Source organism: Hemiscyllium ocellatum, chromosome 23, assembly GCF_020745735.1.
Source record: "Hemiscyllium ocellatum isolate sHemOce1 chromosome 23, sHemOce1.pat.X.cur, whole genome shotgun sequence".
In the NCBI taxonomy this organism is placed as follows: Eukaryota; Metazoa; Chordata; class Chondrichthyes; order Orectolobiformes; family Hemiscylliidae; genus Hemiscyllium; species Hemiscyllium ocellatum.
Genome location: NC_083423.1, coordinates 27,735,818 through 27,750,143, shown reverse-complemented (window position 1 = coordinate 27,750,143; position 14,326 = coordinate 27,735,818). Strand labels below are relative to the sequence as shown.

At 40.5% G+C, this 14,326-nt stretch overlaps 1 protein-coding gene across 2 annotated transcripts in view; it reads left to right on the top strand.

The window, feature by feature from the left end:
• Positions 1-1,571: 1,571 nt before the first annotated feature.
• Positions 1,572-14,326, top strand: part of magi2a (membrane associated guanylate kinase, WW and PDZ domain containing 2a) — a 241,663-nt gene continuing 228,908 nt past the window's right edge. For both annotated transcript variants that reach the window (XM_060842832.1, XM_060842833.1), the window contains exon 1: positions 1,572-1,622. In XM_060842832.1, the coding sequence (XP_060698815.1) occupies positions 1,574-1,622 (49 nt within the window). In that variant the 5' untranslated portion in view covers positions 1,572-1,573. The remainder of the gene's footprint in view (positions 1,623-14,326) is intronic.

The following is a 14,326-nucleotide window of genomic DNA, read 5'->3' as shown; positions in this document are numbered from 1 at the left end:
TGACAGACTCACTAATAGGCCTATCAGCAGTAAACACTGGGCAGAAGCAGCTTGCAATCTGAGCAGCAGTTCCTCACCATTTTACTTAAAGGAGTTACTTTATTATGATCGATCACTTACATGATTACATTTTCTGAAGCACTTGGAGACTCTTGGCGGCAAATTTGTTTGCTGTCTCTGTGTATTTTGAGAACTGCAGAGCAAGTAGAAAAGTTGGTCTAAAAGGCATCTGGAATATTTTACTAGGCAAGAGCAGCTACAACCACATAAAACACAATTAGAACACAGTTTTGGACACCACATTAAAGAAGAATGTGATTACACCTGAAAGGATACGTAAGACATGTTGCAAAGAGTGGAGAATTGTAGCCATGAAGAAAAATTAGGTAAGCTAGAATTGTTATCTTTGGAAGGGAGAGAACTAAGGTGTGATTTAATTAGCATATAAGTAATTAGGAGGAGCCTTAATAAATCAAAAAGGAATCAACTATTTTTATTATCAGGAAGACCAATAACTAGGGGATAAAGATTTATAGTTATTGACAGAAGGACTATGAGAGAGTTGAAGTTTTTCTTTGCTCTGAGGATGGTGAGATTCTGGAACTCACTGCCTGGAATGATGGTGAAAGTATTGCGTTTAAAATAAACACTGCACCCTTGTGGTGATGTAATCTGCAGAGCTACAGATTAAGCACTGGTTTTGACTGGACAAGTAATATTCGACTGGTCGATATGAAACAAGAAACAGAATTGCCTCCTTCTGTACCAAAGCAAGATTGATGTTTCTACATACTGGTCTTGTGGATTGTAGCTTATTTATAGTGATAACTTTAATTTTCTTGTTGCAATTTCTGATTAAAATAGCATAGCTCTTGCACCAAGATCTTCTTCATTTTGTTCCAGTTGTTTCTATTGTGTGTGGCTATTTTTTTTTCTCAAGTCAAATACCCTATATCTCAGAACAAATAGATTTCCAGTTTTCGGGTTTAACAATATTTCAAAAGTACTCAGCACCTCCTCAGAAGTGTATTCATATTTTCACTGCACTTGGTGTTAATTTTTTTGCACCTTGATGTAGAACTCCTAGAAATTATAGGCCTGTGTTTCCGCAATATACAGAGCAAGAGAGTGTTAAGACATAGTTTAAAACAATAATTATGTAGCATCTGAAATTTAGACAGTATGAATGACTGAAATTCAGGTTGAAAGAACATGTTCATGGTGTAATTTTGACAGTAGAAAATATGTCCATCAAGTATGCCAACCTGCTAAAAATATATACAGTAGTTGAAAAAGAACATGATATATTTCATTATTGTGATTCATCTCTTTAAGAAGAATTAATAAGCTACCAATTACTGTTTTATTAATAGTTAATTTGTTTCTTCCCTGGCTATTATAATACATTACACAATTTGTTTACTCATTTAGAAAGTTGAATCAATGAAACTATGGACGATATCACCAAAACACAAATCAATGATTCTGTTATTGCTCTTTAGGTACTACAAGGCCACCTAAAGAAGGAGAGGTCCCTGGTGTTGACTACAATTTTGTGACTGTGGAAGAATTTATGGAACTTGAGAAAAGTGGTTCACTCTTAGAAAGTGGGACTTACGAAGGTAACTAGTTTATTTTTATGGATAGTCCTGACACAAGTACTGTATTTACAATTCTGACTTTACATACAGACAATGTGTCTTACTAATCCTTACTGTAATGAGGTCAGGAGCTGAGTGGCCCTGGAAGAATCCAAACTGGATCAGTGAGCAGATTATTGCTGTTGACAACTTACATCACTTTTGATGATCGAGGGCTGGTTGTTGGCTGATTTGGATTTGTTCTGCTTTTTGTGTATTGGACATACATGTACAATTTTCCACATTGTCAAGTAGATGCCAGTCTTGTAGCTGTATTGAAATACATTGGCAAGGGGAGTGGCAAGTTCTGTAGCAGAAGCTTTTAGTACTATTGCTGTAATGCTATCAGGGCCCATAGTCTTTGTGGTAAATACTGCCTCCATATGTTTTTCATTATCACGTGAAGTAAATCAAATTGGCTGAAGACTGGCATCTGTGATGCTGGGGACCTTTTGAGGAGACATCCACTTGGCACTTTTGGCTGAAGATTATTGCGAATGCTTTAGCATTATCTTTTGCACAGATGTCCTGGGTTGTCCCACCATTGAGAATGGGAATATTTGAAGAGCTGCCTGCTGCAGTGAGTTGTTTAATTGTCGATTGTCATTCACAATTGGATGCAGCAGGACTGCAGAGCTTAGATCTGATTCATTGTGGTTGGATCACTTAGCTCTGTCTTTTACTTGCTGCTTATTGTATGGCATTCAAATAATCCTGTTTTGTAACTTCATCAGGTGACACCTCATTTTTAGGTATGCCTGGTGCTGCTCTTAGTATACCCTCTTGCACTCTTCATTGAACCAGGGTTTGTCATGTGGCTTGGTGGTAATGGTAGAGTGGGGGATATGAAGCTCCATGAGGTTGCAAATTGAGTTAGAATATGATTCTGGTCCAGGTGGCTCAATAATCTTCATGGATGCCGATTCTCAAGTTGTTCAATCTGTTTGGTCTAGCACTGTGACAGTGCCGTATAGCATGATGTAAGGCGAAGGCAGGACTTCATGTTTGCAAAACTATGTGGTAATCATTCTTACCAATAATATATTGGACAGATGCATCTGAGGTAGGCTGTTTGGTAAGGATGAGATCAAATATGTTTTTCTCTTTTGTTCATTCCCTCAGCATCACCCACAGATGCATTCCAACATTTCGGAAATGACTAGCTTAATCATTGTAGTACTGTTGCTAAACCACTCTTGGTAGTGGACATTGAAATCCCAACCCAGAGTACATCTGAGACCTTGCCATCCTCAGTGCTTTCACCAAGCGATGTTCAATATGGAGATTAGCATCAATGATTCGGAGATTAGTCTTGTATATGTCATGAGCCAGAACAGAAATATTCTAGCCTTCCGGTACTTTTGCTGCAAATTGTGAACCTTGAGAAAACAATATTGCCACAATAATGGCCCCAAACTCGTCAGTATTAAATTGCAAGTTGCCAACAAGTTTGAGATTTTTTTTAAAATATGATTGTGGATATCTAGAACCTTATAGAGGATTTGCATCTTTAATCCATTCTTTCTCAGGAACAACATTGCCTCCCCATTATTTTTAAGGGCTTGTGGATTTGCATAGTAATTGTCCATTAAAATATCCCAGCAAGTTAAATATGGTAATTAACAACTAGGATTTTGTATCTATGAAGCAAAACCAACATTGGCAATGAGGAAAGGATGTAAAATTACATGATATAACGTTGAGTCAGAATTGCAAAAGGTGTGATGCCTCTCCTACATTTTGCAAGGGACACACAGCAGGTTTTGTGGAGAAGCCATCATGTTCTCAAAATCAACAATTGAAAAGCACCTAGCTTGTTAATTAGGCAATGAAACTCTATTGGGTTGGTCCTTTACATACTATGATGAGAACATAGGGGACAGGCTTCCCGGCAACTTTTCAAAATGTGCAACAGGCAACAATCATTCTCATTACTTCTCTTGCAACTGTGGAATTATATTTTATTATTTCATAGCTAGAAAGGAATTGGAAAGTTATTTATTTAGTGTTGAGATCCCCTTGATGAAAGCGGGCTTCTAGCAATGAGATTGGCAAGGACCTGAAGAGTGGTGTAGATTGGCCCGTATGAAACATTTGTTCCCAGTCAGGTGGACACTGTCTTGGATGAAATATGTTATAGTGGAGACACCTTCAAGTAAAAAACAAACCAGTGGCTGAGACAGAGGATGGTGGTGAGAGATGTATATGTTCAGATCAATAGATCAGGATAGCAGCAAGCTCCTGGTCTCCTTTGGAGATAACCTTTCTATGACCACGTTTGCTCCCTTTGCTCAGATTTACTTGGTTAGATGGGGAGCTACCATCTTCTATCCCCAAATAAGAAGGTCTTGCAGCTTTTTCAAACAGCCATAGAAGTTGTCACTGTACCTTGAGGCCACTCAGCATCTTGCTTCAGCCATGCTGAAAAGCACTTTTATTCTGTGGGTTTTTGTGAATACTGGAAGGGTCACTGGTAGCTGAAATCTGGTAAACCTGAGTCCTCAGATGATGGTTTCTGGGATGATTGCTAAAGTAAGAAGTTTTTACATCAAAGCTTTGCTACTGGTACCTGATCAATATGGTTGAAAAATGTGTTGCTGGAAACGTCGATTCTCATGCTCCTTGGATGCTGCCTGACCTGCTGCGCTTTTCCAGCAACACATTTTTCAGCTGTGATCTCCAGCATCTGCAATCCTCACTTTCTCCTCATCAATTTGGTACCAAGCGCTTATTTTTGCACCAGGTCACAATCCAAGCAGCATCTCAAAGCCTCTAGCTGCTGAATAAGTGACTACCCAGCTTACTGTTCACATGAGATTTCTGAGGGAAGTGGGATTCTGAGAACCTTTCCTACCCACTTCCAGTTCTACTTTCCTTTTCCCACTGGATCCCATGAACTCATGAACACCATATTGTGCACCTTTTCAATGATATGAATAATATTAGTGCATTGCCATCCAACTTCCCCAATCCAATGTAAAGTCTCATTCCTTGAAGCAGTGCATTGTTTAGATACTCAAAACAGGTTAAAATTACATTTTTAAAAAATCTTTTCAGCCAATCATTCTTTCTCTTTCAATTCAGTGTTTCACACCCCACATTCCACGCCCCCCACCCTTATTTCTTTATTTCTGCCTGATTTAACTCCCATTCACCGACCTTGGCAGTTCTACCTTGATAAGCTCTCAGTGATTATAGAATGTAGAACATAGAACAATACAGCACAGAACAGGCCCTTTGGCCCACGATGTTGTGCCAAGGTTTAATCCTAATATAAAATATAATAACTTAACCTAAGCACCCCTCAACTCACTGCTATCCATGTGCATGTCCAGCAGTCACTTAAATATCCCCAATGACTCTGCGTTCACAACCACAGCTGGCAATGCATTCCATGCATTCACAACTCTCTGCGCAAAGAACCTACCTCTGACATTTCGTTTATACCTTCCTCCTAATATCTTCAAACTATGCCTCCTCATATCAGTCAATCCTGCCCTGGAGAAAAGGCTCTGGCTATTGACTCAATCTATTCCACTCATTATCTTGTATACCTCGATCAGGTCTCCTCTCTTCCTCCTTCTCTCCAGAGAGAAAAGTCCGGGTTTGGTCAACCTCTTTTCATAAGGCAAGCCTTCCAGTCCAGGCAACATTCTGGTAAACCTTCTTTGCACCCTCTCCAAAGCCTCTGTATCTTTCCTTTAGTAGGGTGACCAGAACTGGACACAATATTCCAAGTGTGGTCTCACCAGGGACTTGTAGAACTGTAGCAAAACCTCGCAGCTCTTAAACTCGATCCCCCTGTTAATGACAGCCAAAATACCATATGCTTTCTTATCAACTCATCCACTTGGGTGGCAACTTTGAGGACTCTATGTATTTGCACACCCAGATCCCTCTGTTCCTCCACACTGCCAAGAATCCTGTCTTTAATCCTATATTCAGTATTCGAGTTTGACCTTCCAAAATGCATCATTTCGCATTTATCCAGGTTGAACTCCATCTGCCATTTCTCAGCCCAGCTCTGCATCCTGTCTATGTCGCGCTGCAGCCTGCAGTAGCCCTCGATACTATCGACGACACCTCCAACCTTTGTGTCATCTGCAAATTTACTAACCCACCCCTCAACCTCCTCATCCAAGTCGTTTATAAAAACTACAAAGAGCAGAGGCCCAAGAACAGAGCCCTAGCGGACCCCACTCAACACTGACCTCCAGGCAGAATACTTTCCATCTACAACCACTCTCTGCCTTCTGTCAGCCAGCCAACTCTGAATCCAGGTAGCCAAATCTCCCGGTATCCCATAGTTCCTGACTTTATGAATGAGCCTCCCATGGGGAACCTTATCAAATGCCTTGCCGAAGTCCATATACATCACATACACTGCTCAACCTTCATCGATCTGTCTTGTCACCTCCTCAAAGAACTCAATAAGATTTGTGAGGCAAATCTTTTCCCCTTACAAAGCCATGCTGACTGCCTTTAATCACACTATGCTTTTGCAAATAGTCATAAATGATTATGGAAGTATACTGTTGGACATTGTTACTAAGGCTCAAACGTGCTGCAAATTACAGTGCATAAAATGTCTATGCTGAAGGTTACAAGATAGGTCTGTTCGCTATGAGATACCACACACCACAAGAAGTAGTGGTGTAATATTTAAACTCATTTTTATATGTGAAATATTTAAAAGGGGAAAATAGACAAAATGTATCATGGGCAAGTCATAGTCATAAGCAGAGAAATGGACCTTTTGGTTCAATTCGTCCATGCCGACCAGGTATCCCAATCTGACCTAGTCCCATTTGCCTACAAGTGGCTCATACCCCTTTAAACCCTTTCTATTTATTTATAAACCCATCCAGATTCCTTTTAACTGTTGTAATTGTACCAGCCGCTAACACTTCCTCTGGCAGCTCACTTCAGACACACACCACCCTCTGGGTGAAAATGTTGCCCCTCAGGTCCTTTTTATATCTTTCTCCTCTCAACTTTAACCTATGACCTCTAGTTTTGGACTTGCCTCACTCTAGAAAAAGACCTTGATTATTCACCCTATCTATGTCCCACATGATATTATAAATCTCTACGAAGTCATCTCTTGGCCTCCAACACTCCACAGAAGAAGCCCCAGCCAATTCAACCTCTCTCTATAACTCAAACCTTCCAGTCATTTCAGCATCTTTATAAATCTTTTCTGCACCCTCTCAAGTTTAACAACCTCCTTCCTTTAGAAGGGCACCAAGATTTTTATGCAGAATTCTAAAAGTGGCCTCAACAATGTCCTGTACATGATGTCCCAACTCCTATACTAAATGTTCTGATCAATGAAGGCAAATGTGCCTTCTTCACCACCCTGTCTACCTGCGACTCTACTTTCAAGGAACTATGCACCTGCACCGAATGGTCTATTTGTTTGGCAACACTCTCCAGCGCCCTACATTTAATTGTAGAAGTCCTACCCTGGTTTGCCTTACCAAAATGCAGCACTTCACATTTATCAAAATTGAACTCTTTCTGCCATTCAATGGCCCAATGGCCATCCAATCAAGGTCCCCATGTACGCTGAGATAATCTTCACTGTTCACTACACCACCTACTTTGGTGTCATCTGCAAACATACATACCTCCTATGTTCTCATCCAAATAATTTATATAAATAAAAAAAGCATTGGAGCCAGCACCGATCCTTGTGGCACACCACTGGTCAGAAGGCTTCAGTCCAAAAAGCAACTTTCTATTACTATCATCTATCTTCTACCTTTAAGCAATTTTGTATCCAATTTGCTAGTTCCTCATTGGATCCCATGTGATCTAACTTTACTTACCAGTCCACCATGCGGAACCTTGTTGAATATTTTGCTGAAGTCCGTATAAACAACGTCCACAGCTCTGCCTTCATCAGTGCTCTTCGTTACTTCTTCAAAAAGCTCAGTCAAATTAGTTAGACAAAATTTCCCATGCTCAAAGCCATATTGACTATCCCTCAGCAGTCCTTACTTTTCCAAATGCATGTAATTCCTGTCCCTCAGAATCCCCTCCAACAGCTTACCCACCACTGATATAAGGCTCACCAGTCTGCAGTTCCCTAGCCTTTCCTTACCACCTTTCTTAAATAATGGTACCATTACTGGCGAACCTCCAGTCTTCTGGCACCTCATCCGTGGCCATCAATGCCATAAATATCTCAGTAAGGGGCCCAGAAACATTTTTCTGACATCTGACAAAATTCTGGAACATACCTGAACAGGTTCCAGGGACTTATCTACCTTTATGCGATTTCAGACCTCTTGCAAAGACATTGTCATATTTTTTGAAAACAAAGTCAGCTACTCAATAAATAACTGTCAAAACTGCTTTAAAACATCTCGGACACCAAACATGCTGAATTGTACAATTAAGTTAGGGATGGCATAATGGCTCAGTGGTTAGTACTGCTGCCTAACAGCACTAGGGACCCAGGTTCAATTCCAGACTTGGGACTGTCTTTGGGGAATTTGAACGTTCTCAAATTGTCTGCATGGGTCTCCTCTGGATGCTCGGTTTCCTGTCACGGTCCAAAGATGTACAGGTTAGGTGGATTGGCCATGTTAAGTTGCCCATACTGTCAAGGGATGTGTAGGTTAGGTGGATTAGCCATGGGAATTGCAGAGATGGGGTATGGTTCTGGGTCTGGGTCTGTCTGGGTGGGACGCTCTTCAGAGAGTCAGTGTGGACTTGTTGGGCTGAATGGCCTGTTTCACACTGTAGGGATTCTATGAGTTTATTATGTTTACATGGCCATGTTAGAAAGTCAAAGTTTTAAAAAATGTGTCACTTTGAAAATCCTCGATTCAAACCGTTACTTTCTATTCTTTGGTTGCATAATGTTTGCCTCTGTAACTTAAAAGATGAGGATTTGATTTTAGGTTGTTGGGGACATGAAAATGTAATTTTTATATATTTCTAGTTCAAACCATATATATATATAAGAATCTAAGCAGAGCAACTTTTCAGCTGTTTACAAATATATTGAATCAACTTAGACTGTTAGTGTTCACTTATAACATTAATAAGTACAGGATGTACCTGTTGAACTTATATTGTGGTGAAATGTCTAAGCCTGATTTCAGTCTACGTTTGGGAATCCCAATGCCCAAATACTTTCCACTTCCTCACCTCACAGCACATTGTCTGACTCACATGATGCAAGTGTCAAATGTAAATGCCCAAATGGACCCCTCAGTGAGTACTGGAATGGTATTATTATTAGAAGGTTGGAACTGCTTGCAAAGCACAAGCAGCAAGGCAGACAGCAATGATAGAATCTGTTATTTGCTTGCAGAAAAAAGGTGGCAAACAGATTAGAGGATTAGATGCCTCACTATGCGCAAGTCACCATGTGGCCAACTGAAAGGCAGTGCACCCAGTTCAGTATAAAATCCTTTCATACTAAAACATTTCTCCTCATAAAAAGTGTCATTCAAGTGTTGCTCCCATTGAACTAGATATTAATTGAAAATAAAATTCCATCAACAGACACCTGTAGCTTAATTACATGAAGGTTTGTTAGATTCTTCCCTTTGATTTTAACAGCTGTATTATCTTAACTGTAGCTTCATAAATAAAATTGAATTATTTTAAAATATTATCAGTTGGAAGCAAGGTTGAAAATAATTTAGTTTTGAAGAGAGGCAATGTTCTACAATGCTCAGAGAGTTAAAATCAGTGGTCCTCTTGAATGTTTCTCTGCAAACTAAGGGGTTAGTGTTTTCAAGAATTTTGAGAACCAGACAGTAGAATTATTCAGGTAGAAGCCTCACTATTTCTCCACCCCTTGCCCTGTATCTGCCCCTTCTGCTGTTGCTACTGTCCATCATTGGCATTCTGACCCCATTCATCCTCTGAGTATGAACATGGTCTTATTTAAGTTTAAAATACTAGTCTTGTACCCATTCTTCATTGAACTGAATTTAAAATTCAACTATGTTATGAGATGGTGAGATGAGGAACAGTCAGTGAATGCAGCTTAACACATGGCTGCAATGCTGATGCAGGGGGGAGGGCTTCAGATACCTAGACCGTTGGGATGCCTTCTGGAGAAGGTGGGACTTATACATGAAGGACATGTTGCACCTGAACTGGAGGGGCATAAATGTCCTGGGTGGGAGATTTGCTCATGTGATTCGGGAGGGTTTAAAATAGTTTGACAGAGGGGTAGGAATCAGAGCCACATGTTTGAGAGGGGGTCAGTTGCAGACAGGACAGTGACAGGATATCAGGAAGGTTTCTCACGTGATGAAACACAAGGATCAATTAAAGTATGTCTGCTTTAATGCAACGAGTGTCTGAAATAAGAGTGACAAACTTAGAGCATGGATCAGTACTTGGGGCTACGATGTTGTAGCCATAACGAAGATGTGGGTTTCACTGGGGCAGGCATGGTTGCTTGATGTTCCAGGGGTTAGAACGTTTAAAAATAACAGGGAGAGTGGAATAAGAGGAGGGGGTGTAGCATTGCTAATCAGAGAGTGCATCACAACTATAGAAATTAAGGTTGTTGAGGAAGGTTTGTCTACTTAGACAGTATGGGTGGAAGTTAGGAACAGCAATGGAACAGCCATCGCATTGGGGGTTTACTACAGACCACTTAATGGCAGTAGAGAGATTGAAGATCTCATAGGCGGGCAGATTCTGGAAAAATGCAAAAGTAGCAGGGTTGTTGTTATGGGTGATCTCAATTTTCCCAATATCGACTGGAACCTCCAAAATGCAGATGGTTTGGATGGAGCTGTTTTTGGCAGGTGTGTTCAGGAGGGTTTCCTTACTCAGTATGTAGACAGACCTACAAGGGGAGAGGCCATTTTGGATTTGGTGCTCGGCAACGAGCCAGGTGAGAGGTCAGATCTCGTGGTGGGTGAGCACTTTGGTGAAAGTGATCACGACTGCCTCACATTTAGCATAGCCTTGGAGAGTGAAAGGAGCAGTTACCGAGGGAAGATATTTAATTGGGGAAAGGAAATTATGACGCTGTCAGACAGGAGGTGGGAAGTTTAGACTGGGAGTAATTGTTCCACAGAAAGCAGACATGAGGAAACTATATAAGGAGCATTTGTTGCGAGTGATGCATAAATTTGTTCCTCTGAGACAGTTAAGAAGGGGTAAGATTAATGAACCTTGGATGACGAGAACAGAGGAACTTCTCGTCAAAAGGAAGAAGGCAGCTTATGTAAGGTGGAGGAAGCAAGGATCTAGCACAGCTTTAGACAATTACAGACTTGCGAGATAGGAGCTCAGAAATGGACTGAGGAGAGCCAGGAGGGGGCATGAAAAAGGCTGGGCAAGAAGGATTAGGGGGAACCCAAAGCTATTTTACTCATACGTGAGGAATAAGAAAATGATCAGGGAGAAGGTAGGGCCGATCAGGGATAGCGGAGGGAACTTGTGCATAGACTCTGAGCAGATAGGGGAAGCCCTAAATGAGTTTCTTGCTTCGGTTTTCACCAAAGAAAGGGAATTTGTTGTAAATGAAAATTTAGAGGAGCTGGAATACAGTCTTGACCAGATCAAAATTGATGAAGTTGATGTGCTAGAAATTTTGGAAAACACTAAGATTGATAAGTCCCCAGGGCCAAATCAAATTTATCCTAGGCTGATCCGGGAAGTGAGAAAGGAGGTTGCTAAGCCGCTGGCGAGGATATTTGCCTCCTCACCCTCCACAGGAGTCGTACCGGAGGATTGGAAGGAGGTGAATATTCTTCCTCTTTTCAAGAAGGATAATAGGGAAATCCCTGGCAATTATAGACCAGTCAGTCTTACATCTGTGGTCAGCAAAGTTTTGGAATGAATTCTGAAGGATAGGTTTTATGACCTCACAAATCCTATTGAGTTCTTTGAGGAGGTATCAAGACCGGTCGACAAAGGTCGAACAGTGGATGTGGTGTATATGGACTTCAGCAAGGCATTTGATAGGGTTCCCCATGGGAGGCTCATTCATAAAGCCAGGAACTATGAGATACAGGGAGATTTGGCTGTCTGGATTCAGAATTGGCTGGCTGACAGAAGCTGAGAGTGGTTGTAGATGGAAAGTATTCTGCCTGGAGGTCAGTGTTGAGTACGGTCCCGCAGGGCTCTATTCTTGGGCCTCTGCTCTTTGTAGTTTTTATAAACGACTTGGCTGAGGAGGTTGAGAAGTGGGTTAGTAAATTTACAGATGACATGAAGGTTGGAAGTGTCATTGATAGTATCAAGGGCTACTGCAGGCTGCAGCGCGACATAGACGATGCAGAGCTGGGCTGAGAAATGGCAGATGGAGTTCAACCTGGATAAATGCGAAGTGATGCATTTTGGAAGGTCAAACTCGAATACTGAACATAGGATTAAAGACAGGATTCTTGGCAGTGTGGAGGAACAGAGGGATCTGGGTGTGCAAGTACATAGATTCCTCAAAGTTGCCACCCAAGTGAATGGGTTGTTAAGAAAGCATATGGTGTTTTGGCTTTCATTAGCAGGAGGATTGAGTTTAAGAGCCGTGAGGTTTTGCTGCAGCTCTACAAGTCCCTGGTGAGACCACACTTGGAATATTGTGTCCAGTTCTGGTCACCCATAGGAAAGATCCAGAGGCTTTGGAGAGGGTGCAAAGAAGATTTACCAGGATGCTGCAGGGTTTGTCTTATGAAGGAAGGTTGAATAAGCTTGGACTTTTCTCTCTGGAGAGAAGGAGGAAGAGAGGAGACCTGATCGAGGTATACAAAATAATGAGTGGAATAGATAGAGTCAATAGCCAGGGACTTTTCCCCAAGACAGGATTGACTGGTACGAGAAGTCATAGTTTGAAGATATTAGGAGGAAGATATAAAGGAGACGTCAGAGGTAGGTTGAGAGTAGTGAATGCATGGAATGCGTTGCCAGCTGTGGTGGTGGAAGCAAAGTCATTGGGGACATTCAAGCGACTACTGGACATGCACATGGAAATTAGTGAGTTGAGGGGTGCGTAGGTTAAGTTACTATATTTTACATCAGGATTAAATCTCGGCACAACATCATGGGCCAAAGGGCCTGTTCCGTGCTGTATTTTTCTATGTTCTATGTTCTATCTATTGCTACCTAGAGACACCTCACTAATTGAGGTTATTTATTAATCCTATCCTGTTGCACAATACCAGGTCTATTATTGCCGGCTCTAGGCTCCAGAACATTATAAGAAACTATCCCAGAAGCATTCTCTGAGTCTCTCATCTCAGCTACTTGTGCTGATTTGAATTTTTTAAGTCCATATGTATCTCAAAATCCCTTATTATTATTGCCTTATCTTTCTGACAAGTTTCTATTATTTCTTCCTTTATACTTGCCCCGATAATGTGGTCATTGTTAGGGACCTGTACACCACTTTTTGCTTTCTTCCTTTATTATTTCTCATCTCTATCCAAATCACTCCTTTCTCCTGAATGACTCCGGTCATCCCTCTCTATTAGGTTAATGCTATCTTTTGTTAGCAAAGCAGCCTCCACTTTTTCCAAGCTTCTAGTCCTTCAAAATGTCATATACTCTTAAATATACATTCACACTCTGTGTTATCCTGGAGCTGTATTCCTGTAATGCCTGACAGATAGTACTTACTTTTCTCTGACTATCTGTTCATCTGTTTTTTTTTTGCAACACTAGATGCAATCAGATGCAGATATTTTTATCCTTTTATAATTTTTGTAACCTCCAGCCTCATGTGTTGATTTGTACTGTCTATCCTTCCTGTCACCTGAGCTGCTTCTCAAAATATTGATTGTCTCTCAAAAAGTAGCAAGAGAGGACAGAAGGACCTGTGGTAGAAGAATCTGAAGCAGTGAGTATCGAAGATACAGAATCTGTGATTATAGAGGAACTCTTCATTGCTTCAGTCTCCTTCAAATCTGGTGTTGACTTTTCTCTTATTTGTCAGCCTCAAAATTGGATTTTCAAGGCAAATTTGCTCAATGTTTTAAACACTGTATGAAACTAATGTACAAAAACATAATAATAAAAAAAACTGCTGTGTGAAAGCAGGTAATCAATAATTTGGTGATACTTGATCAGCATCTGTATTTCCATGTGTTGATATCTTAGAGAAACTACAGTTTGCATCTGTGAAGATTTATGTCTGATGATCATTTTGCCATTCAATACTAAGAAATTTTATGGCCAAGAAGATGAATTTGAGTTTTAAGCGATAATCATTCTGAGCTTATAAAGCCTATATGTAGAAGTATAGATGTTGCTTCTTCAGGTTCCATTATTTCACATGTTAGTTTTGGCAATATTGAGCACACTAAAGTTTAAAGAAAATTGCATAGCAATTTTAAAATTTATATCTCCCTCCGACAGCAAATGTTTGAAATGTTTATATATTTGTAAAATATAGCAATTAAATCAAAATACATCGATAAAAATTGCAGACATGATTTGCAAAGCTATGATTTCTGATGTAACTTGAACACTTTGCGTGTTTGCATGTTAATGATATTCATTAAATAAACTGTTCAACCAACTTCCTGTCATTTTAATAGCAGTATTCTGGAATACTGTTGTCAGATTATGACTTTAGGGTTTGTAAACTGCAGGCATGCTATGCACATATTACTTCTGGTTCAGCAGAACTATCTATTTATAGTTGTTGAATATTGGTAGTCTTTTCTATTTTGGAGAATGTTGCTTTTTGTACTTGACTTTTG